Below are 27,408 nucleotides of genomic sequence, written 5' to 3'. Positions count from 1 at the left end.
TTTTTCAATTACGCTTGTCACCTGCTTCAGTGTCATATACAAGGAATGGCAGCCTTTTTAACCACAAAGTTCACAGCAATTATTATTTGTGTTGATCCAGTACCATTCCATTTTTGGCAATGCTTAGTTTACTGATATCCAAATAGTAGTACATCTCACTGAGATGCTGCATTTATCAGAATTGCTATACAATACAATTGTATAATTGCATTGTATAGCAATACTATACTATACAACACAATTGTATAGCAATTCTGATAAATTAACAATTATTTCTAATATACCATACAACAAGTTAAAAGTAAGACCTGCTGCAACTTCAAATTTTATAAAGTTGTCTATAAGAACAGAAACACAAAAGGTTTGTAGTAACATACAAGACATGCTTAATCTTTCTTCTACTCTTGCTTATATGGATTTACTTTGTGTAATACAGCGTGCAGGACCTTTTTTTTTTAAACAATTATTTTGATTCATTTTCCAAATTTCTCCCAATTTGAAATGTCTAATTTTTATTCAAGCTTGCTCACTGCTGCAAACCCCGAACTGACTCGGGAGAGACGAAGGCAAGCACTTGCGTCCCCCGAAATGAGTGCCGTCAGCCATCTGCTTTTTTTCACTCTGCAAGCCCACCGTGTAGCCACATCCAGAACTTACAGCGTCTGTGGATGATCCAGTTCTGAATTGCGTACATGTCGGCCTGCAAGTTCCTGGGGTTGCTAGTGTGTGGTGAGTCAAGGACTCCTCAGTCGACCTAACCCCTACCCCGCCCGGGCAGCGCTTGACCAATTGTGCACCGTCCCCTGGGAACTCCCGTCAACGGTTGGCAGTGGCATAGCTTGGATTCGAACCGGCAACCTCCAAAGGACCTTTGTTTGTTCATAGATACCTCAGGAGAATGGTATGGGCAGCTAAAGGTTAGGTTTATTATCCACCAGGCTTGTTTCCTTTCACAGCATTCTTCATGTCTAAGCCTGAATGGGAATCGATTTAGCTGGATACTATTTATAAAGCACCTCTCAACTTGTCTTTATGTGGCAGGTTTGCAAATTTGTGGGAGGAGAATTGCTTATACTCACTGTCACATAAATGTCAGAAGGAAAGAAGCACTCACCAAGTCTAATACAAGAGGGAGAGATTGGGGGGTTTAGTTGGTAAATCAGGAAAAGGCCTGAGAAATAAGGCATGCATCACAGAAAACTAGTTAGTTTTTGCTGCTGAATTGAATGTGCTACAGTATGTCACCATGTGGGAAGTTGAAATTTAAATGCGCTACATAGAACATTCCGTGAAAAATGCTTTGTGAATTGGTCCCTATCATGTATACATCTTTGTGTGTGCTCAATTCAGACAGGAAAGGGAAATAAATCATCTTTCTGGACATTCTGCAGTTGAGTTGACAATGTGGTTCTTGTATGGAAGGTTTCCATTGTACTTCTTTTCTAGTCCAAGCTCCACAGAGTATGGATATATTTCATCAGTGGGCTTACAAAAAATAAAATTGAAACAAGTTTGTATTGGTTATAAAGTACCCATGAAAAGTGCTGGGTGGACAGCTCTGAGGAATGAAGTCTGTCAAACCACCGGCCAAGCTTGTCATTTGTAGCTGCACAGTACAGACTTGCCTGGGATGGTGCTTCCTCTAAGCATTACAGGGTTATCTGCTTTAATGCTAGACTAGCAACAACACAGAGATTGTAGCCTAACAGTCCTGCTTGCCAAAGTTAGCAGAGCTGCTCATCAGGCTTTCTCTCTTTCTCTAACTGGAGGTGGTATCTTGTTCTGCTGTTGAACAGGCTGACCTAAGGTGAATGGGAGCCTTGATTGTTACCAGTTCACTGAGCAAGCCAGTCTCCTTCAGGCTTTTTAGCTCAGTCAATGATTGCTGTGGTGAAGTTAAAAATGAACAAAGCAATCACAGCATCATCTGGCTTTAGGTTATTCTCAGCATAAGTTATCCTGTGTTAGATGACGAGGCAAAAAGATTTACTTCAGGGGAAATCAGCTTATTTTTCATAAAGACACTGATGAACAGTTTACCATAAGTAAATCTATGAATCTATAAAACTCATGCTGAGATATTAAATCATCATGCAGATTTGTTTTTGTAGTACTTAAGTCTTAGTTAGGAAGCGGTTTAAGCTGTAGGTAAAACCATACCTACATGCGAGCAATTACATAGTCTCAGATATTGAAATAATATTAAGTTGTGAAAATTATAAGAAAAAGTAAGTATAATAATATTTGGCCACAAGATGGCACCAAGTGCAAAATAAAACAACAAACAAACATCAGAATTATAGATAGCAATAATACATTAGAGGGGAAGACACTTCAACTTTAGTTTGTGGCAAATTCCCAACCTAACAACCAATTTCACAATCAATTTAGTAGAAACAGTGTATAATGTGTAGTTTTACAGACATATTGTTGGGCTTAGTATTGTGGATGAAAAGTTTAAGCAGCTAACTGATTAGTCGTTTGGAGAAAATAACTTGCTTGACACATAGTCATATTTAACTCTGACAACTGATTGGAAATACCAATGCCCATATGACCAACTGACAATATCAAATGCCATGGTCCAACTGACAATATCAAATGTATTTTTACTTGTTAGTCTGACCTGGCCATTCGATATTTTCAGCTGTACAATGGCGTATAGGTTGAGGCATTTACAATCCTAAGAATGTCTGTAAACAAACTAGGCAGAAGTTATTATTTTATTTTATTTTTTAATACTAATAATTATGTTCTCTTTATCTTGCCCTTTCAGAACTTGAATAATTTGGCTGAGACACACAAGAGCTGCGATGAGCCACAGAGCAAACTGCAGGATTCGGGGTTGAGGACAAGGCCTGGCTTTCAAGTGACGGGGAAAGTGAAAAAGAAAGAGAGAGAAAGTATTGGAGCAACGCTGGGATTGCTAGCTCACACAGACACACACACACACACATACAAGGAAAACAAGAACGATGAGGGAAGGGCTGGGTCTGCTGGTGTTTCTTCTGTGCCTCAGCGTGGTCGTCTGCAGCCATGCCTCTGTGCTTGTGGAGCGCAGCCACCGACGGCAACTCTCCCTCCACAGGCATCGCGAGAAGGGCAAGGAGGGGCAGGTTCTTCACCGTTCCAAGAGGGGCTGGGTGTGGAACCAGTTCTTCGTCATCGAAGAGTACACAGGACCAGACCCTGTGCTGGTAGGCAGGGTGAGACAAACATGTATTTCTCTACAATTAGTTATCTCTTCCCTCTGAACCAAGATCTCCACTGTGGACAAACAACCCCATGACATCTCTGAATGTAGGGTGTAGGGATATTATTAACCAGATCCTGGAACATGGGGGGATGACAACCCTACCAATGAGACATGACATTTCAGTGGTTTTGTCTTGCTTAAATACTCTTTTTAAACTGGGAATGTCCCCATGGTCTTCTTAACATCAAGGGTTATTCAGGGATACCAGTAATATATACTAAGTGGCATTTAAAAAACAAATTGCACCCCCAGAGTGACGACACTTGAGAATAATCTATACCTGTGTAAAGGGAGGTTTAATAATGAAAATAATTTTTTGCTGAAGTCTGCTGGGAGCAGCACTCTTACCCTACAATTACTGCATACTTTGAAAGACTCAGGAGTGTTAATCTTCACAAATACATGTATGTATTATAAATAATATACTATAATACCCTGAGAATACTTGTATGCTAGACTTTGTATCATTTATTTTTTTTTTTTTGCATTGTTACAAAATAAGGAAATAACAGGCCCATTTTTAAGATAATAAACACTTTCTGGTACATCTTTATTTCTGACTTGACTGAAAGTATTACTGATGGGTCTTGAAATATTACTTTGGCTGAAATTATCTGGGAAAAATGATCTGGGTTTCATACATACAGCCTCAACACACTGATGGCATCTCTTGGTATTAACTGATGATTTTTTCCCTCAGCTCCACTCAGATGTTGACTCTGGTGAAGGGAAAATAAAGTACATTCTCTCAGGAGAAGGAGCGGGCACCATTTTTGTTATTGACGACAAGACAGGGAATATTCATGCTACAAAGACGCTGGACCGCGAGGAACGTGCTCAATACACGCTGACTGCCCAAGCCGTGGCCCGCGATACTAACAAGCCGCTAGAGCCACCGTCAGAGTTCATCGTAAAGGTACAGGACATCAACGATAACCCTCCTGAGTTCCTGCACGGCCCCTACCATGCCATGGTGTCTGAGATGTCCAATGTGGGTACGTACTGACCAGTATGACAAAGCCTGGGAACACTGAAGATGAGAGTTAACAAAATGGGCTCTGCGAGCATTTATTTCTCTGTAACTGCTGTAGGCCCATTTTGTGAGATTTTTCAAATGATGTATATTTTAACTCATGCTTTTATAAAGAAAGTATAGCAGTGTAATGTCAGAAATAATAACGACAATACACAACAATGTACATTTTGTACATCTTTCAAATAAAAAATAGCCTTATCTTCCTAGTGCTTAAGAGTTTATTCTGACTCCAAACAGCCAAGCAAGATTAAGTGATGCCCTTTAAACAGGATGTGAGTTACAGCTTGATGGGGCTCATAATAATGATTTATTAACCAATTTAGTCTTTTTTTTTCATGAGGCTATTAATCTCTAACTGCATACGTTTTTTTTAACTGGTCTGTTTGTTTTAACAATATATACAAATTATATATATATATATATATATATATATATATATAATATATATATATATATATATATATATATATATATATATATATATATATCAGGTTTTATCACCACCAGTCAACACAAGTTTTTTAATGTTATTCTGATACACCAAGATCCTGTCCAATCAGTTTCAGTTCTTACTGAGTGCCCGGTTCATTCAGCATACAGAAATCATGATCATATGTCATCCTTAATACAGCCCTGTCACAGAGTAACGACCTGTTACAGCGTGATTCTGCCTGCTGACAATGTAAATAATGGTTGTGGGGGTTCAGGATAGAATTCCCTGCCAGGGAAATGTCAATATATTATAATTGTTCTGGTAGCCGTAAACATTGCAAGCAAATGGACTTGAAGTGATCAGGACTGTGGAATTAGTTTTGTTTTATTTATGTATATATTTAATTAGCTTCCAATTGATAGACACCCAATATAAGCAATGTCATGCACTGAAGGGTTTAGTTGACAAGGGTGGAAAATGAATCACTTTTTTATCATTTCATTTTTGTGTTGATTTGTTTTTCCCACTTTTTTGGGGGATTGATTTATAAATACACTAGCTATCTAAATTAAACAATGCAGTCGATTCATAAAACTCAATACTCCTGCAAAGAGTGCTTCACTTAAATCTGCACCATTATAAATACTGAATTTATTGTAGGAAAAAAATAAATAAATAAATAAAACCATTTCTACCTATTTTGCTTTGTAAGGGGGCTCCAAAAGATCAGATCAGCCTGGTCCACTCACAGTGCAGTAGAATAATTTTCCAAATACCACTACATTGTGTCTATAACCCACCTGCTAACACTATCCAGCTCCAAACAGTGTTTTGACTCAGAACAATTCTGTGCACATAAATACTCTTTATTTGTTAGAGTGAACATTTTAGTTTAAACTATTTTCTTTAACAAAAAACAAAAAAACAAACAAAAAAAAACAAAACCTTTAAAACGGAAATAAACGGCACACCATGTTAACTGAAACCTGTGCAGAATCAATGTGTTAAACACTGAATTTGGGTTTAAAGGTAAAACAAATGGAAACTGTAATATATTATGTGTCCAGTATATTAAAAATGCAAACCATTTAAATAAACCTTTTAGCTAAGCTAAAAAAGAGCAACATGTTGTGTAGTACATTGCACTATTAGCAACTGGTTAAGCTCTAGGTTAAATGGAAATCTGGAAGTTAATGTTAATGACAGTCAATAAAAGAGGCTTTGCAGTATTATAGTATTAATGCCCGTCTGATATTAAAACAAAATACCATCGTACTCTTTTCAAATTCAATATATTGGACATTTGTATCAAGTTGATATACCTGTAGAAAATGATATCATTTACAGCATCTTCCATTTGAGGGTTGCTTAGAATGCTTTCACACAATTGGAAATGCAGTTTGGTGGACTTCAGTCTTTCGCACACCTCATCAACAGTCAATGCTGCCTGCTGCCTCTTTTGACCAAAGAATTAACGGTTTTGGATTGGAGTGAACTCTCTCGTGATCAAAAACAAAATCAGTATAACTCTGTAAATCACTAACTTTTCATTGTAGTCCCTTGAGTGTTTCTGAATAATATAGACAAGAGGAAGAAATAATCTGGCCAGGGTAATGTCTGATAACACAGAATTGATTGCAGCTGATAATATTGTCTCATGCTGCTGTCTGTGCTTATACCAATTGTCTCAATCAAACCTGGTACATATTAACATTTATTAAACTACTAATATAAGAAAGAGATTATTAGCCTATCTATATGCAGTTATGGATGTTAATTATAAAATCTAGCAATTTCCAAAATAGATTTTTGACAGGAGAGAGGTGGAAAAAAGTGAAATATTTCCTATTTTGTAATTATTTCCAGAAAGAACTCTTGCACACTGGTGACTGGTACATACTGCTAAGTCTATGCATAGGCTACTGTGCTCTGGTGTTTATATAGCTGGCCTATATGGAAAATATCAGATACAAATTCTTGTATACAGTATTGCATCACAGTAAAAGGTGGCATTAAATCACACAAGGGGAAAGTATAGTTTTTGTAACATGTGGAACGTGAAAAAATAAATAAATAAAATAACACAAAGATGTTGAGCAACTGTTTATTTGAACTATATCTGTTATGTTATTAAATATATTTCAGTTATATTTTCTTTTAACTTTCATAATTATATATATATATATATATATATATATATATATATATATATATATATAATAATACTATGATATATATATATATAATATAGATATATATATATTATATTCATGTCTGCAGTGGTATTACAGCAAGTAGCTTGGAATTTGTCTAAGCCTGTGGAATTAGTTTATACATGTAACACCCATTACATTTAATTGCCCATTACTTATATCCCAGTAATGCTGACCAATGACCCATTGCGCCATCACTGTACTTTGTCACCCTTTAGCATATTGTGTATAGTTCCATGTGATGTAGTACATTCTGTGACTAAATATTGGCCACCGCCTACATGGCATTATAGAATAATGTGCCACACTAGGTGTGTGTTGGGATATTAGCTATCCCAGAATCAAAAATAAACATATCACAGGGGAGCTAGGTAGGACAAAATGCTAAGGCACCAGCGTCCCTTACTTTTCATAAGTCAGAAGTGAAATGATTGTAATATCAATTTTAGAGGCAATTCGTTGACTTAATCTGTTCTTAAGAGACACTGGACTGCATGGAATGGGGTGTGCAGGTCAGAATGAACCTGTGCATGCAGAGCTGTATAAAATATAACAGTCCAGAATATGTCCGGTTTATACATAACTGGAACTATTTCATTTTGCCCGTCAGATAAAATCATCTGTTCTGCTATCCTGTGTGACTTCAGAAGTCCATACAGTTCTCTGTTAATTAGGGTATATTTTTTGCTGCAGGTACCTCGGTCATGCAGGTGACAGCGTCCGATGCTGACGACCCCACATATGGAAACAGTGCAAGACTTGTGTACAGTATATTGGAGGGGCAACCTTACTTCTCAGTGGAGCCACATACAGGTAAATAAGGAGTTCATCTTTGGCCTGTATTTACACTACATAGAAAGTACCGATAATGTGATCAAATATAGGGTAAAGTGCATTATTTTATTTTTTGATTAATAACTACTGATTTAAGTTATGTGCATGTATTTAACCAGATCAATAACATGGAATCTCAGAGTGCTTAAGCTAATCAATTTAGTGAACCTTTCGATTATCTCTGCCATTTTAGAAACATACATTAGATATTTTCATATCCAGCTTTGACAATCAACTATTTTATATATTATATTATGTTATATTATAGGAAAAATATATTAAACATGTTTCCTTGACATATTTACAAGGGCTGAGCATGTAGTTCCAGCAAGAAATAAACTAACAAACACAGCATACTCATTTTTTAAGCCAACGACATACTGTAACATTCCTCTTGCTAAGGTGTCTGTTGCCAGGTATGAAGAGCTATGAAAAATCCTGTTAAGAAAATAAAGCTGTAGATTTAATTGGAGCTCAGGCAAGGTTCACATTTCTGACTTGAATTGAGATTATCTGAATTTCAAGTAGAAAGTTAGGAGAAATATCAGTCATTAAAGGAGCACAGAACACCATTCACATAATCTGTGACTGGGTTTCAAATAGTGCCAAGTCAAGCATATGAAAAACAACTGCAGCTTAATGCAACAGTAACATCATGTTACTTACTTAGGGCCTTTTAAATCTAAAAAAAGAGTACACTAAATGTAGGCAACATTGGAGGCACCTGTGCTGTATGGTCATCCTTAGGTGCCATGTTTAGCTCTTACTCATACTATTTTTAAATGGTGTGGATATTAGAACACATTCTCGAGGGCAACAGTTCTGGGTCCTGAATCACCAAAATGTATCATTTACGACTAGATGCTTTTCTACATTGAGAATATAGGTCACAGTGATCTACTTTTTAACAGTTTTGACATACACACAATGTCTAATGTATATCCTCGGTGGGAGATATACACATTATTTAACTTACTGTACGTGTTAAAATGCTGTTGCTATATTATAAAATTGTATTAAGTTGGAAATATCTTGCATACTATCATGCTGTAAAACAAATGATGATAAGAGACTCCTAACTGCAAATATGAACACACCAGTGGATAAAATGTGTTGCAGCTTTCATAATGTCTATATGTCTCCTAGGGATTATCAGGACAGCCCTACCCAACATGGACAGAGAGGCCAAGGAGGAATACAATGTTGTCATTCAAGCCAAGGACATGGGGGGGCACATGGGGGGCTTGTCAGGGACCACCAAAGTGACAATCACACTGACAGATGTCAATGACAACCCACCAAAGTTTCCACAGAGTAAGTGCAGCTGGGGAGGTTACACTTATCCAAGATTAAGCAATGATACTGTATACAGACAAGGGTCAAGGATGGCATATAAAACAGACATTTGCTGCAGAGCCATGCTGCTGTTTAAACTATATAGCTAGTAAATCACATTCTCAATTTGGTAAGACTTTGTGATCAGATTTTCATATCCTGTTTTTTCCCTTTTTTGTCATCAGATAGGGAACAGTAGCAAAGCTCCCAAAAGTGTATGTTTTCTGCAATTTCAGCAGAAACAGGCACTGCATGTGAAGTACCTCAAGGAAGTGCACCCTCTATAATACTCACGCTCCAGGCAGAGGTAGAGGTTAATGTTTAGACCAGTAGCCTGCATTTTGCGATTTGTATTACTGATGGGGAATTAGCTCTGAGTGCAAAATTTCCCTTGTTGACATTGTACATCCTGATGTGTGAACATGTGACCCCTCACTGCATTCTAAGAGAACTTCCTGCCTTATGCTATTGTAGTGGTGTGTTCAGAATATTTAGCCAGTCTATCTAGCTATATCTGTGAGTCAGCTCAGTGCATGTTTACAGACAGTATTAAATCATTTAGATACCATACTATAGCCTTGCCCACAATTTACCTTAAAAGGCTTTTAAACAGTCTTAATACATATCCGTGTCTTGTGTATTGCTGTGTGATCCGAAGTCTGTTATCTCAAAATTCGCCTTATATCAGTGTAGTCCAGGGTCGGTGGTTTAAATGAAATGATTGCTGGTCACCTGTGACATCCCCTGTGTCTGAGAATGTGTTAGAAATAGGAGGGGTTTAGACAGCAAACTCAAGCTATACTTAGAACTACCAGTTATGACAATGTCGTGGCAGTAAATAATTTCATAAATGATGAAAGAAATCCAGGCCAAAAAAAAAAAAAAAACTTGTCATCTCTGAAAATGGAACTCTGTAATACATAAGAGCTGCATCTCCCTGTTGCAAATCAGCTGTAATAGACTTTAACAGAGGCTCTTGGTTAGACAGAAGTTGAGGAGCTTTACTGCTGAGGCACCATCAGTAGGTACTTTGAGACTCTAGTTAAAAAGGGTCTCTTGATTCTCTTTTCAATTTGTAATATATTCAGTGTTTAAAAAGACAATGCTATAGGCAGTTCAAAACTGCAAAAACAATTGCAAAATAACTTGTCCTCCTTATACATTATATTGAAAATAGGTAAATAACAATGTGAAGATATTGACTCACAAATCTATGAATGAACAACAACAAAAAAGCAACTAAAGAGAAAAAATTATGATAGATATTGTGTAATGGTTACATGCCAAAAAAAAAAAAAAAAAAAAAAACAGTGCTTTTTAAATCTAAACAAGCTGCACAATAAGAATCGTTCCTAAAAGTTGTTGGCTTCACATTGCTAGATTGCTGTCGTCTATACCAGTTATCATCTCGCTATAGCACAGTGTTAATGCTGGTCTTCCCTCCCCAGGCGTCTATGCTATGTCTGTCTCAGAGGCCTCAGTCCCTGGCGAGGAGGTGGGTCGAATCAAGGCGAAAGACCCCGATATGGGTGAGAATGGCCTGATCTCATACCGTGTGCTGGAAGGGGATGGTGCTGACGTTTTTGAGGTTACCACTGACTCACAGACTCAGGAGGGGGTAGTCAAGCTCAAGAAGGTACGCAGACGTCACCTGTGAATACTGTTTACTATTTATAAATCTATTTATTTGTAATGTGTATGTAAATGTGCATGCATGTATGTATGCATGCATTTGTGTGTGGCTGGATCAATATGTGATGCATACAGTAGTTGGATTTACAGACAGAGATTGATGGACAGGTGGGCAAACTGGAGAGGAGAAGTTATAGTTTGCAGTTCCACTTTGTGATCATACATACCTTTTCGTGCCTTGCTCACAGTGAGTCTCCATTTGATGAGTTCATCGCCTGCAGGGCTATGCAGAGAGCATGCTATCCCCACTTCTGTTGAAAGAGATTGGGATTGCAGACATCACTCAGTATATCAGGAAGAGGAGACTAAGCACCATTTTAATGAGATACTGGGCCTTATTCAGGGTACTTTTTTGTGCTTTGGGCATTTAAAATAAATCATAAACCCTGTCTAAAACAGCTGAAAAAAGATTTCATGAACTGAATGGTTGATTACTCAAAATGGCCTTAGCACAACATCCCTTAAAATAGTTAACATTTTTGCAATTGATTAAAATGCACTAAATTCTTAATGTTGATATCCATTTTATATTGTATGGTAAAACAAGGATGCTTCCTATAATTTAGAAAGTGGAAATTGTATTCTAAAATAAATAATATATACAAACATATGTGTAGTTACTGTATCCAATATAATTATGTATTTAAATAAGTATTTATTATAATATATATATATATATATATATATATATATATATATATATATATATATCTTAGATATATATTATATATATATATATATATATATATGTACCGATAGAACCATGTCATGACAGTATATATATATACCGCCACTGAAGGGGCTTATAGGTCTGTATGAATTGCCTATACTGCAATAGAGAGAGAGAGAGAGAGAGAGAGAGAGAGAGAGAGAGAGAGAGAGAGAGAGAGAGAGAGAGAGAGAGAGAGAGAGAGAGATATGACCTTAAGACAGAAAACAAATATGAAATTTGGAGAATAGGGAGAAATGATACAGCATATGAATAGTGACTGACTGGCAGGGGAGACCTTGCATGATGACATGGGGGGTACAGTCTATCCTGGGACAGTGACAGTAACGAGGACACAGACAATACAAAATGCCTGCAACAATCACTTTGATGCCAAGCTGTTAACCTCAGTAACATAATGCCTCTCTGTTATATCTCTTGGGAAATCATCACCTTTTGCTCTTCAAAGCATGTTGAAAATTAAAGTTGAAATTGCTGACATAATTGCTGGCGTTTTAATCAAGTATTCGGTTTCAAGTTGAGGCAGGCAGCACAGTGTGAATATTAAGAGGCGGCCTTGCATTATTGTGGATATTATCTGGTTCTGATTAGTTTCAGCCACCAACTTATTAGATGCCAAAATAAAGGATTGAAGAGACCTTTTTTGTCAAGAACTGCCTTCAACCTGCTGGATAAAATAATTGGGTGACATTTGTTTTCAATCTTGCAGCTTTATAAGATTAAAAGCCAATAAATAGTTTCAGCAAGTCATCACAAACCAGGAAATGCATGCTTTACCTTGTCCCTTAAACCTTGATTCTCACTTTTCAATTTCAAATTGAAAGGCATCAGTAGCAAGCTGAAGACTTTTAAATTGGTAAACGTTGAGGGGTGATCAGTACACAAGAAGGGGCACTGTCTCAATATAAACAGGCTTAGGTGCTTGTGAATGGGGCATTCTTGGAGTTGGGAACCAACTCTATACCTTTATGTATAAAAAAGGGTTAAATGTTAAAGTATAGGTTGTCAAAAAATAGTGACATTTTCCCAGTGTCATGAACGTTATGCTATTTCAACTGATAAACAAAACTTTTATTTAAAGTTAAGTTAAGCAGCTCCACTAAGATCATAATGTATATTCAAGTCCTTTGAGGTATTAACTGGGTGTAAAGTTGATGTATAGATAGGCCTGTTTATATGTTTAATTGTGTAAATGGGTAGGTGGTCAGTAATGCGTGTCATCTCACATACACTTCTACAATACTTACAGATCAAGAAAAATTTTAGTCATAGCTTTCTACATCTCATATGCATATCTAGCAATTAACTAAAGATGGTAGACTGGATTCAGTCATCACCTTTTTTGCATTGTAAAGCTAGTATCTAATGTAGTTGGGAGTCTAATAAAGCACCATAGTGTCTAATTTATTATTTATTCACAATTTGTATTCATATTTTGAAGTCAATTATAAATCCTGTTGGTTGGTGGATGCTTTGTTCCTCTAACAACAGATATTAGCGTAGGTTAGTTAGCAGTTTACAATCCTTAATATAAATACAAACCTGACCTCTTCAAGACAAATAGCGTTACTTTTTATTTTAGACACACTATTCTCTAAACTCATTTAATTGTTCCAAACCAATACACTTTTAAAGTATCTATTCTTTCTTCGGTACAGAATGCTATTTCTCACTCCCTTCCGAATCCAATCGATATATAAGTAGTTCCATTATCATCCATCAAGAAGTCATCCCACACTTCCATTCATCAGCTTTCACTTCCCCCTCTCTCTTAGCATGCCATATACTGTGTGTGTGTTCGTGTGTGTGTGTGTGTATGTATGTATGTATATATATATATATATATATATATATATATATATATATATATATATATATATATATATATATATATATATATACATGCATGCTAACTTCACTATAACAAACCCTTCTTATAACGAACACCCGTTTTCAACGATCCCACCAGCAAGAACCGATTTTGTCAATGCAAATTAGCCCTATTAGAACGATCACGTAAAGGATCGACCCGGATACAACAATCTGTCTCCAGTGTCAAGTGTGTTGTTCTGTCATTGATAACAAAGACCATGGTTGGCTAATTCAAAGATAACGTTAATTAAAAGATAACCTATTGTACGAATGCAATCGTCTGTCATTCATCTTCACACAAACTGCAACCAGGCAACGCCTGTGAGAAGCAATCTGCGCTGGATAGTTTTTTCAAGTGAAAGAACATGTAATTACTGTATTCATCATGTATCATGTAAGTGTACATTCTTTCCTTTTTCATTTCTTTACTGTTTTCTTTTAAAAATACCTCTAGCAGGGCGATTGTGCTGCACAAGGGAAATTAGTATTAGTGTAATTTATATGTGGAAACAGGTTTGTTTTGTGTGCTGTTTGAAATTGTTATATTTGATCAAATGATTGTTTACAGACAGGCGCTCGATTGAGACTTGCTGCCTGCCTGTCTTCTGTATGTGTCCTCTGTGCATTACCACCATTGTTAGTGTCACATGACCTGTTTGTTTTCTTTCTGTTTTGTCTTTAATAAATCCTGCATGCCTGGAATTTCTCTCCGTCTTGCAATGCGGTTACCCACGTGCGTCACAAGTATCTTGTCACAATACCATTTAAATGTTTATCAATGTGAAGCAGTAATCATAAAACTACTATATATTGATGTTCAATTCAAATTTGTCATTTTGTTGTTATTCTGATACAGAAAAATGCCAAACCCTGTTATAGTGAACATCCTGATATAACAAACATTTCTCCAGGTCCCATGGGGGTTCGTTATAGTGAAGTTAGCCTGTGTGTGTGTGTGTGTGTATATATATATATATATATATATATATATATATATATATATATATATATTCTTTTTTGAGGGACTGAAACCTCATGTATACACAAAGTAGGAATAGCACAATTATTGATAATAGAAGCTCTCCCACACAGCTATGTGAGCATGCCTCAAGCCTGCCCTGCTAGTAGGTAATGGAGACCACTCCATCTTTGAGACTGCCTGGAAGAGACCTATGCCAATTGACCTGTACACTGAGGGCAAAGCTAAGACCATCAAAGTCAGTGGGGTTTAAATTCAGGCTCCCAATTGTGAAAGTCCAGTGCATTAATCATTTTTTGTCTTACTCTTTTATTACTCCTCACCTTTCTTTCTTTCTTTCTTTCTTTCTTTCTTTTCATTGTAGCACGTGGACTTTGAGACCAAAAGGGCATATAGCTTGAAGGTGGAGGCATCAAACCTGATCCTAGACCCACGGTTTCTCAGCTGGGGGCCATTCAAGGACACGGCAATGGTGAAAATCACGGTAGAAGATGCAGACGAGCCCCCTCTTTTTAACTCGCCTGGGTACACCTTTGAGGTGCAGGAGAACTTGCCTGCCAACACTGTGGTGGGTCGGGTTCATGCCAAAGACACAGATGCTGCCAACAGCCCCATTAGGTAGGCGGTGGAAAACATATGTCACCTTATTTTTCTTGTTTTGCATCACTTAACAGCATTTCTCTGTGCCGGCTATATCTGAAGGGTTTGGTTTCTCTTCCTCCCTCTCAGGTACACTATTGACCAGCACACCAATCTGGACCGCTTGTTTAAGATTAACCTGAACGAGGGTACCATCCAGACCACCAAACCGCTGGACCGGGAGGCCATGGCCTGGCATAACATCTCCATCATCGCTTCCGAAGCCCGTATGTCTTCCAGTTTATTCTATTTTTTTTTATTAATATCTCTTTTCATTGATATTTTCTTGCATTGCCAAGAATGCTTATAAAAGCAGTGTTATCTGGAAGTCCTTTGAGAAAGGCTGCAATATTGCAATATGATCTGAGCATAGATGCATTTTTAAAACATGTTTACTATATTTCATGCCAGAAACAGGCTTTCATTCTAGATTTCAGTCCCTCTTCTGTTTTAATTTGACTAATTTGTTGGTCTTAATCGTTCAAAAAACAAACAGACAAAAAAAGCTGAAATGGTAACTAAAGTACATATTACTTAGTATTAAACTAATCTAATGCTGATTAATGCTCATCATTAACCATGGTGACTTTTTTGTTTTGTTTAATTTAGCCCTTATTAGGGATGAAAGTGTTAAAACAGAATGCATTACTCTCCCTTGCGTTCTGCTTTGTTGTACATATTCCTGGATTATGTTTTTATAACATAAGTGATTGTTTTTCCATAATTTTAATAACATGTCCCTGCTAATAAATCAGTTTTGACCATTGCATCAGGTCTTCTCATAAAACTGTTGTCTGAATTCACAACATCGACGGCTTGAGTACAACCTGTTCAATCAAAAACATTTAATTGGTTCTTGACTTTTCTCCTGAAGTTAAGCATTTTGATTGGTTCATCCTGTCATACCTGCTCGCTGCCGCAGACTTTCAGAGGGATGGGAACAGAAAGCTAGGAAAGAAATGTGTTGTGGTTTACACCATCCAATCTGTTTAGTAACACTTTAATAAGTTAATTTATACAGACTTCACCCAAGAATTAACTTTCGCTCTCTTTGTATCTAGGTGCAGTGGACCCTCGTCAAGAGGCCAAAGTTCATGTTGCCATCAAAGTCCTAGATGTCAATGACAACCCCCCTGAATTTGCTGCCCATTATGAAGCATTTGTATGTGAAAACGGCAAGTATGGCAAGGTAACCCTTTAGAAAATTATATATATATTGATGTTTAATACATTTTCTTGAACTTCTAAAAACAACGTATCTAAACAAAAATTTATATATATATATCTATATATATAGATATATATATATATATATATATATATATATATATATATATATATATATATATATATATATATATATATATATATATATATACATATATATTTACAAAAAAACTAAACAAACAAAAACGTAGGGCTTCAAACAGATGGTGAACGCTCCTTCACATTGCATCTGTTGTATTTCTCTAAAGCTGATTCATACCGTCAGTGCAATGGATAAGGACGAGGCAGCCAACGGACCCCGCTTTCTCTTTGAGTTAGCTCCAGAGGTCGCAAACAACCCAAACTTCACTGTCCGGGATAACAGAGGTCAGTACGCACCTACAGAATATAACCTGTAACAATATATTTTCTTTTGCTTATCTTGAACATTCTGTAATGCTGTAAACTGATATTTCACCTTTAACTGATAAAAAAAAAAAAAAGTTTTTGACCTAAAAGGATTTTTTAGCTAAGTGTGTCCATTATACCATACTTATCTCAATATTTACTGGAGATAATTTAGCAGCTACTTATATTTATCTGTTATTTTACACATAGATATAAGTTGTGTATCAAATCAGTTGCCAAGGTTTGTATGCCCTCTGATTGCATTAATAAGAATATTATTGTTCAGAAGGCCAGAAGATAAAGAATAATTCGATTTTGACACTATGTTGTAGCTGTTGGGAAAATGGATCAACCCGATTGTCCAGTGTCCAAAGCACCTCATATAAATACCCAAGATAATGATGTTCATAGAAGCCTCTAGTTGGAGATCTAATTTACTACTAATTTACTACTTTACTAATTTACTAGATCAAATTTACTACTATTCAAGTGCAAACTAAATGGTATAGCACAGAAAATGAAGTCTAACATGTCAAACTTGGGTAATACTAAATACTAGAATCCACTGCTCTCACTGTCTCATTCTAATTATATAATATGCATATATACCTTTTCATATAGCCCTTTTTAATTTCAGTTCATCACAAATACGTTTATTATTGCAAGTCACTGGGGAAAAAGAGCTTCCGCTCATTTGCAATTCAAATGGTCTAAATCCCAATCAACCTTGCCAAAGATTCAACATATTTCTCTTGTATTACTGATGCTGAGATCATCTCACATACAAAGCTAAGCAGCTAGTTCTTATTAACCATTATTAACGCGAAAGATGTGTCGAGTACAGCTATTGAACTCCTAAATGAGCAAGATCCGACTTCTACAGTGTAATGGAGATTCTCTCTAATAGCTGCTAGCAATAATTACAGTGGGTTAGTAATTACACCCAGTCTCTTAATAGCCCATCTCTATAACAAAGTTTCTCAAATTAAGCCATCTTCAGCTTAGAAACAGATAGATAATAAGTTTAAGTCTGGTGTGCAGAAACTGTGCACTTTTTATTCCTTTTTAATATTTAATACAATTAGATTGGAATAAAATTACAGAGTAATACAGTACAATGCTAAGAGCAAATCAAGGAGGCAAGAAACACTTATTGCATTTCTGAAGAGCTAATTCTTTAGACTTGAGCTCAAGTAAGACTTGAAGCATCGTGCACGTACAACACAATGAAACTTATATATATATATATATATATATATATATATATATATATATATATATATATATATATATATATATATATATATATATATTAGCTCAAAGAGCCAGCTGCCCAACGTTTCGATATGTTGTACATATCTTTCTCAAGGGAGCCACTGTATATATATATATATATATATAGTTGAATCTTATTTGATTACAACATTGTTAGATATACTGTAACTCCAAGGCTTAACCATAAGATTTTATAAACTTCACTTAAGTCTTTTCATGCTGGTCTTTTTTCTATCCTGAAGAGATCTGATTGTTTTAACCAGTCTTTATAGCTCCAAAAATGTATCTGTTGTTAGCCAAGATGCCCTTCTTGTGCATTCCCATGTTACTGTAGTTTTACACTTTTTCAGGGTGCGTTAAATTAAACACTAAATGGCCATATATTAATATAAGCAGTGTCTAAATGTATTCTTAAAAGAGCAATCTATATGCACTGCAGAAAAAAAGACTGCATAATAAGGAGGTGTTTGTTTATTTAACACTGTGTAATGGAAAACAAAATCAAATGATGTGCATAATCCATACTGTAATATTCATAACTTGTAAAACCTTTGAAATAATTATGCTCAAATAACTGTTTAGGCTCATCCTGTGAGTGCTAATTTGGCCCTTGGTGGCACCTGCTGTAAACACCCCACAGTGATGACACACACTAATAAATGACCTTCTTAGCTAACAGGATGAAATATCTTCCAGGGGAAACAACAGGCATTCATTTTAAGTGTGGTTCCGCTGAGACCCCTCTTTACATGAAAAAAAAATTTTGACAAATAAGCACAATAAAAATGAGAATGTGCGTTTATTTTTATTTTATGAAACAATAAAGTAAGTGCTTCAAAGGGTACAGGGTGACCTTTGTACAAGCATAAAACTGGCTTGGTGACTGCATTGCACTGTGCTTGTCTTTTGAAACTCTGAGCTTGAAATAAAACCAGTATAGGCAGTCATGCCCTGCAACAGAGTCTTTGCTTATGCTGTGCATGTACATTATATTAAACCATAATTTTATCTTTTGGGGCTCTCTAATCACATTACCTTTCCACAATCTCATATTCATCTGATTACCCTGCATGCCTTATTGGTTTTTATGAAGTCCAAAATATTGGACATCTGACAGATCCTCGGTTGTTTTTTTTTTTTCGATCACGTTCTAATATATCTGTACAATAACTCTATTTTGGGCATTGTATGGCTTCTTAAGTTCAGAAAAAATATTGTGCTCCAATTTAAAGTAACACACTTTTTTTTTTTAGAATCTCTCCTTTTGTTGTTTTGACTTCTTGAATAGTTGACATACATGATTGTGCAGGTCAGATGATAGGTGAAGAATCCCTTGTGAACTTGCTGCTGCCTATCTCCTCAGACAGCACAGCAGGGATCTATGTGCGCCGTGAAGGCGGGTTCAGTCGACAGAAACAGGACCTCTATCTTCTGCCCATCGAAATTAATGACAATGGCAACCCTCCACTGAGCAGTACCAACACCCTCACTATCCGCGTGTGTGGCTGTGACAGTGAAGGCACACTGCAATCCTGCAACGTGGAGCCCTACATCCTGCCTGCGGGACTTAGCACTGGGGCCCTCATCGCCATTCTCGCCTGCATCGTCATCCTACTTGGTGAGGGTCACATTCTGCCTTTCTTACTGTCTTGACAAAGTAAATCAAGTAGACACAAGTTTATGCTAACTTCTCCAATGAAGACATTCACCCAAAATGTATTCAACTTCACATAGTTTCTTATAGTCTTACATCAGAATTGATGACATGGCATGTTCCACTCAACAGGAGAAGAAACAGATAAACAATATTTTGTTTCGGTTAAACAGTGCTTTTAAAAATTCAAATAACCTTTTCTAAAACAGTTAAAATGGGGGTTCCACAAACTGCAAACTTTTCTTTTTTTTATTATTCAAAGAATGGTTCTTAAAAAGCCCTTAAAGTGTTGTTACCACCAGTGCTTAGAGTGGAGATATCTTTCCTAGTCCAATGTTCAGGTCTGCAGTGTTGAACAGGTTCTGGATGATATGGAGACATTTGGCTTTGCAAGATCCACTTAACAAAAGTAAAAACAGATGCATGCAATTTATCTTACTTTTACTGGTATTCCACACCTGGGGAGAATACACAGCATTTTGCAGTTTTTAAAAGCACACAAATTACAGAATAGTGTTTTCTACTTCATGATTCACCTGCTCTCCATTTACGTGGTTAAAGACATCATTATAACTGTTTTTTCACATATTGAGCTTAAGCTTAAAATAATCCTTGAATGCGAGTGGTGAGGTACAGAAAACTGACCTCTTATTGCATGTTAGTGAAGTGTTTCTTGAAAACCCACGTCAGTAAGCAACAGCATTCAATGTTTCCATCAATGCAGGTTCATCCTTGAAGGATGATGTCAGTGTTAAGAACAAGTTTGTGAAATGCATTTCTGAAAACATTCCTGAAAAAACAATGGACTAAATAAGCAATCCACTATAATGGAAATTCACCTGTAGTTACATAGTTCTTTTTTTTTTAACCATAGACATTTTCCCAATTCCTTACAAAAGTCTTTATATAAATTGGGAATCCGACTTTATCAGTTGTTTGTCCAGTATTTCAGTTTCTTTCCTGTTTCGAAATGTGCGTGTTTTACTCATGTACGTTTCTGTCACCCCTCTCCCTCTCTGTGTCCTCTCAGTGATTGTTGTGTTGTTCGTGGCACTGCGGCGGCAAAAGAAAGAGCCGCTCATTGTGTTTGAGGAGGAAGACGTGCGGGAGAACATTATCACCTATGACGACGAAGGCGGTGGAGAGGAGGACACAGAGGCCTTCGACATTGCCACTCTGCAGAACCCTGATGGTGCCAACGGTTTCCTTCCACGCAAAGACATCAAGCCCGAGCAGCAGTACCCAGCTCGACCTGGCCTTCGGCCTGCACCAAACAGCGTTGATGTGGACGACTTCATCAAGACCCGCATCTCTGAAGCGGACTACGACCCCACAGCACCCCCGTACGATTCTATCCAGATCTACGGTTATGAGGGCCGCGGCTCCATTGCCGGCTCACTCAGCTCGCTAGAATCGGCCACCACAGACTCCGACCTGGACTACGACTACCTCCAGAGCTGGGGTCCTCGTTTTAAGAAGCTGGCGGATCTGTATGGCTCCAAAGACATGGCCGATAACGATGACTCTTAACGGCTGGAACCTTGTTTTTGTCTGCACCCCTTAAGATAATGTAGCATATTATGTACTATAAGTATAAAACCAGTATACCGCTGATATATTTACAGTGTACTTTTTGACTGAAGTCAAATTATAGTGTACTACATTCTAATAAGGGGTCAGACCTTGAAGAGACTCCAATTCTGAGAAGCCAAAATAAATAAAATCCTCAGTAGGATGTATTGACCCCCACACACACACACACACACACATGGACACACACACAAACCATTGTATCAATTGAATAGCTCTGTATTTTCCTTTTTTATTATTATAATTATTATTGTTAAGAGATCAGTTTCTATTTAATGAAGCCGATGAGGGCCAGGTGTAAGACCACAGGTTTATACTGTGAAGGAGCTCACGAAGGAAAAATGGTTGCCTTACATCAAAAAGAGCAGGAGTTTTGAGGACTTCTGCAGTACTCCCATTACCCTGTTTATAAACACTTTGTTAATCTGAAGAAGGACAATAAAGAAACACGCATTATACTCTGTTTTTAAACTTCAGAAGACAAAGTCCCTTTCCTTACTGCAAAATGAATACTTAATCATGAAGAGAAAGCTGTGAGCTCAAATATCGCCTTAAATAATGAACAATCCTGCAGCGTAGTGCATTTTTTAACTTAAAAAATAATCATAAAGCAAGCTAAAATCCATATAATGTATGTACAGAACAACATGCAGGTATCTCTCCTGAGGATCAAACTTGCGCCTATTGATTCTTGTAATTTTTTTTAAATTGTTTATTATTATTATTATTATTATTATTATTATTATTATTATTATTATTATTATTATTATTATTATTATTATTATTATTATTTTGGGTTTCTTTTCTTTTTTCTTTTTTTTTTCTTGGCTCATATTATCATCTTTAACGAATAGAGCCAGAGAGGCAAAAAAAAAATTCCTGTCGCAGTGAAAGAACCTTAAAGTTTAAGTCAATTTTATGGTACCTATTTGTACAATTTTAAAAGTTCTTATTTTAGTATACATAGAGATATCAATATTTCAACATTTAAGAAAATGTTACAACATCACACTTATATTTTATGAACATTGTACTGTTGCTTTATTATCTGCTTCAGTCTAAGAAGCAAAAACTTTGAAATAAATGCCCTTTTTATAAAAAGAATGTTTTTTTTTGTTATTTTCGTTTTTGTATTTATTTTCTTAAGGAAATGTGTAGGGAAGCTTACAAAACAGTATCATTCTGTGTGGTTTTTGTGTGGCTTGTTGTGGGCAGGGCTTACTCTACAGTCTATGTCAGTGAGTTATTAGACAGAAAGTGATTTACATTTTACGTTTTATTTAAAATAGTAACAGCTTTGATAACTTTAACAGCATGTAAAACATTACGGTTGGAATTTGTTTCAGTCGAGCTCTGTTGCTGGGGTTAATTAGCGTGTCCTTCCTGTAATAACCGGACAGTTATGACAGGAAATATGAACTGGATGAGCCAATTAAAAAAAAAAAAACATGCTCTTCAGTTAATGAAATACCATATTTCATATTTACAAATAGCAAACTACAATATATTTAAGATTCTTATTTTTAAATGCTGATACTGTTGGACAAAAGGAGTTCTAAAGGCTCAAGCTCAATAAAAAAATAAAAAAAAAATAAAAAAAAAAAAAACTCAATAAACAATCAAACCATTTACAAAGTTCTTTCTTCCGTAGCTGTGACTTTGTATACATTCAAGTAGCTAAATTAGTTATATCTGTGTTATTTCATGAAAAGTTGGTGACTGGATCTTTTTGTTTGTTTTTTTTTTTTCATTCTGACATACTACGTATCATTTAAAACCAACACTGTTCACAAAACTAAAATAAATATTTTAAGGTGGAAGTAAGCTTTGATCTCAGTTTTTACTTACAAGAGGATATTTTAAATAGATGCATTTAATGAACAATGAGTATGAGGAATGCACTTCTCTACACTTGGTCAACATGTTTGAAGTGACAAGCGCCATACAGGTATCTATTGTACTATTGCTTTGAAAAAAGTAATAGATTACCATACATTACCTTCAGATGAGTTTGGGGAGCTACAGTATATTTTACTGATATCTAATTTGTTCACAAATGTAAACACTCAAGGCCTGAACAAGATACCAGTATAGTGTGGCATAAAAAACCATGACATACAACATTAAACTAAAACAGAATACATAACATAGATAAAGTAATTAATGTGCTAATTTTAAATGTATTTATTAATTAATGACTGGTAAGCCTGTAAAATCATTAGTAATTAAAAACATTGGTAGGCAACCATTTGTAAATCCACATCAGGTTCCAGTGCTCTGCTGTGGCAAAATGACTGTCTTCATGCAGTAACGTCATAAGACATATTACAATACAACACCTGTATCCTTCTCAGAATAACTAGTGCAACGACACATACAAAAAACAAAATTAATATATATATATATATATATATCTATATATATATATATATATATATATATATATATATATATATTTATATTTGTGTTCTTTATCGCTACTAAGTAATTGTGGTACAAACAGGATATGTCACAAAAAACCCCCCAAAAAACATGACCTACATTGTTTCATTCAACAGCGGAAGGAACAACAAACTCTCCCAAGGGCTCGCTTGTTATCACCACATCCAACCATGACTGAAATACCGTATGTGATGGTTTTCCTCATATCCTCTATATCGCCTTTTTTTCTTTTTGTTTGGAGTGTCACCTCTCTAGGGATGGTCATTGTAGCTAAAGATCCACATTACAAAGCAACAGGGGGAAAGCCATCAGAGGTTATTAGACTCTCCAAACGGCATTAAAATATTTTATGCAGGTTAGATATAATATATATATATAGATATATATAGATATAGTATATATATATATATATATATGAATATATATAATATATATATAATATATATCATTTTACTAATCTTGGGCCCATATTTTAGTAGAGAGAAACTACTAAAACTATGTCAAATGCTTCTGTTCTGCAAACCTGTAAGTCATTGAACAAACATAGTTGTTTTGGTTTTAGGTACATATCACATTCGTGTTTGTAGAGCACGGAATCTGTCCTGATCAGCAAATGAAAATGTTGGTTGCACTAACATTCAGGTGTCTGGAATTTCACTCCCCTAATCCAGATGATTTCTTTCCCTGAAAAACACTGGATCAACCTTCAGCTTTTTTCAGTTGCCAGCTATCTGATAGCCATTGCCTGTTATCAATACCAATTCCAGCAAGTAGTGGATTTGAAAAAAAACAAAAACACATTCTTATACAAACTGGCATGTTGTATGGTTTTACAGACCCTAATCAGCACTTATCTTGGACTACTTTACATTAGGTTTCCGAAGATTACTGCTGAACAGAACACAGGATTGGAAATAAAGTTGGAAAAGATAAAAGAAAAATAGGGTTAAAGACTAAAATATGTGTTGCACTGAAGTAAAAAAAAAATCCTGACTGGAGTTAATATACTGTACAAAGGACACTGCCCCAATGGATTTTCTTTATTGTTATCATACAGAAGTACAGCTGGTTTTGCTTGCAATCCTCCAACACAAGTTTCTATTCCCATCATCTGAGGTCTCTTGTATCCCCACTTGTTTTGCCTGAGCACTACTAATTGATCTTTCACTCTATTAGCAGCACCGCGCAGACTATTATCCTGCCCTTGAGGATACTCACAATCGAATGCTTCTCCCTGGATTTCCACAGCTCTTCTGCCCTTTGCCTTTGTCTTTGCTAACAAACGATGCACTCCGACAGACTCTAGCTGTCTCTTATCTTCCTGATCCATAAAAAATGTCAGAATCGTCCCCAGAAACTATTAATCAGTGGGCCCTTTCTGACACCAGCACTTCAGACATTAACTGTGGGGCTTCCATTGAACCTGGAGCGTGCTGGAGAAAGCTAGATTACAGAGACAGCAGCTCAAGAAGTGGCTTGTGTTATAAGCTATATCAAGGCCCGGTTTTACAGACGCAAAAATAGGAAAACATTTTTTTTTGCACAGTTCTCTTTTTGACCTCACTTGATTCATAATGCATTCAGGGATTAAGTTTTTTTTTTTTTTTTTTTAGCTCTTCTAGTTCTGTTGTTATGAAAGACACTGTGTCCTTGCATCCTTTTTCCTCATCTATCCACATGCGTGCCTCTAAAATTACTGGATTAAGTAAATATTTGTCTTGCCATCTCACCTTTCACTGGCTGGGGATTAGGGTTGTAAATTATGCAATAAGAACATAACAGCGACACGAAATGTGATCAAGCCATGAATGGGTACTGTTAACCGCTGTTTGTAACTGGATATTGCTAATTGCTTTTATATTACCAAAGAACCCTGGGCTTTAAATAACCCTAACCGGGGGACAAAGGCACATTCAATCAGCAAGGTCCGTTTACTTTTAATTTGATTCTTATGGCACCAAAATGCTCAGCAGGTAGTCTGCCAACTTGCTGAATGAATCTGCATTTTATATTTTTGACAGCTTTAAAAACACCATGGGTATTATATCTAGGACTTCTGATTTTCTTTTTTAACCGAAAAAACCCCATAAAACACCCTTGATACAAATTAAATTGGTGTACAGCCAATAAACCGGAAAACACCGGAAAACATTGGAAATGGTTACTCAATTCACATTAACTTCGCCCATTTCCCATTTAAAAAATAAATAAAAAGACTAGAAAATACTACAAAAAACGAACTTCCTTTTCCAGTGCGGTTGGACAATGTCAAGTTGTGATGAAATGGAAAAAGATGTGTTGACACACAAAAACCCCAGAATGTGTCTGTGACCAGAAGGGCTTCGTTGTGGAAGACAGCAAAGGAAAAAAGGTACAAGTGTGCAAGTACTGTTGAGTTAATGTACACATTGTGACAGGAAAAAGAACAAAAACATCAAAGCATTTTGGAAAGTAAGCGAAAACAATAATTTCATACAGTATATATTTTTTAAAAAAGCTCTGAAAAATAAATAAAAACGGTTTACATAAAACTCAAAACTAACAAAAAATAAGCACTGTAGAATGAAATTACTGAAAAACAGAAGCCCTAATTATATTTGAACTTTTAGTTTTTTGAACAGTTGCACATCAAAGCAAAAATACCAGATTGGCATACCAAAAAATTCTAGTTAAAGTTTGAAACCGTCAAAGGCTGAAATACTTCCCCATCCACATACCCACATAAAAATAGATAAAATGTGCCAATGTGAATACCAGAAAAAAAAACAAAAAAAAAAAAACAGTGGCCTTTCAGGTTATACATTGATAAATCCTTAAAGAGCAAGACATTTGCTGCTGGTCCTGAAGCACAAACCATGGAAGATCATAAGTGGAAAAGCATCCTGTTGACAAATGTATCCAGATTCTGCCTCCACCACACAGACATAGGCAGAGACTGGAGGCTTGATGAGTTATAATTCCAAAGATGAAAACTGTAGTTTCACGGTAGAATTTAAAGTTAATACATTAGATAAAGAACGCGGGCTGTGTTTTGTTAGGTGAGCCAACAACTATCTATAATAGTTTCATTAATTTCAAACTGTATTTTTATTCATACAAAAATAAATAAATAATAAATAATCCATGAAGATGCCACTGACATTTTATGCTAGACTAATAATAATTTTCCTTAAAATGCAGTGAGTTTGCATCTTTCATTTGAAGGTGGAAATGTGCTTGGGTGATCATGTCCACATCAGAACAAAAATGGCAAGAGTGGCTTTTTATGCTATGCTTTCTGGCTCCTATACATAGAAAAAGGGCTTAATTCTCGGATCAAGTCAAATGAAAAAGCTTGTATAACTTTGAGGTGATCTGGTCAACAGATACCCAGGAGGGATAGGCCACAGCTTTTTACTATAACAAGGAGTCAACATGGATTGCATTTATTTTCAAGGATTAATACTGGGAAAACCATGAATAAAAAAATACAACCATGGATGAAAGATAATAATGAATTTGCCCTCTTGGAAATCAGATTCAAATGAATTAAAGAACTCTTCACACCCCACAACAAACAATAAATCCAGTCAAGCTGTTTCCAGCAATTTCACCTTTTCAATCGGTGTCACAGTATTACTTAAGCATTGATGGAGCAAAAACAGATGACAATTACAAGTTATGAACCATGTTTTCATTTCTATAGTCTTCCTGTTGAAAGTCAAAACAAGAAGCATCAAAAGGATTCGAACACTTAAAAAGGAAAAACGTGGTAATGAGAGGGTCGTCTGATTCCAGAGAAATCTTTATTGCAAATCAGCTTTAGCAATTTCAA

The 27,408-nt window shown here is 36.0% G+C and overlaps 1 protein-coding gene across 3 annotated transcripts; it reads left to right on the top strand.

The window, feature by feature from the left end:
- Positions 1 to 2,875: 2,875 nt before the first annotated feature.
- LOC121296309 (cadherin-11-like) lies at positions 2,876 to 21,862 on the top strand. Of its 3 annotated transcripts, none has more exons than XM_041221706.1 (11): positions 2,876 to 3,206; positions 3,957 to 4,251; positions 7,632 to 7,751; positions 8,919 to 9,086; positions 10,556 to 10,743; positions 14,745 to 14,998; positions 15,110 to 15,246; positions 16,081 to 16,208; positions 16,495 to 16,612; positions 19,272 to 19,526; positions 20,593 to 21,862. In XM_041221706.1, the coding sequence occupies exons 1-11, from the start codon at positions 2,976 to 2,978 to the stop codon at positions 21,090 to 21,092; spliced, it is 2,394 nt and encodes a 797-aa protein (XP_041077640.1). In that variant the 5' UTR covers positions 2,876 to 2,975; the 3' UTR covers positions 21,093 to 21,862. The 3 variants fall into 3 exon arrangements, with proteins under 3 accessions (XP_041077640.1, XP_041077639.1, XP_041077638.1); XM_041221705.1 differs by having other exon boundaries at positions 19,218 to 19,526; XM_041221704.1 differs by having other exon boundaries at positions 19,197 to 19,526.
- The last annotated feature ends 5,546 nt before the right edge of the window (positions 21,863 to 27,408 follow it).

This window comes from Polyodon spathula, chromosome 21, assembly GCF_017654505.1.
Source record: "Polyodon spathula isolate WHYD16114869_AA chromosome 21, ASM1765450v1, whole genome shotgun sequence".
NCBI classification, from domain to species: Eukaryota; Metazoa; Chordata; class Actinopteri; order Acipenseriformes; family Polyodontidae; genus Polyodon; species Polyodon spathula.
This window is presented reverse-complemented; position numbering and strand designations above follow the sequence as displayed.

Excerpts from the sequence above, each read along its gene's own strand:
- LOC121296309 (XM_041221704.1), top strand. The coding sequence starts at position 2,976 with ATGAGGGAAGGGCTGGGTCTGCTGGTGTTTCTTCTGTGCCTCAGCGTG. Across the intron at positions 10,744-14,744 it reads GGGTAGTCAAGCTCAAGAAG|CACGTGGACTTTGAGACCAA; the intron begins GTACGCAGACGT and ends TTTTCATTGTAG. Across the intron at positions 14,999-15,109 it reads GCTGCCAACAGCCCCATTAG|GTACACTATTGACCAGCACA; the intron begins GTAGGCGGTGGA and ends CCTCCCTCTCAG.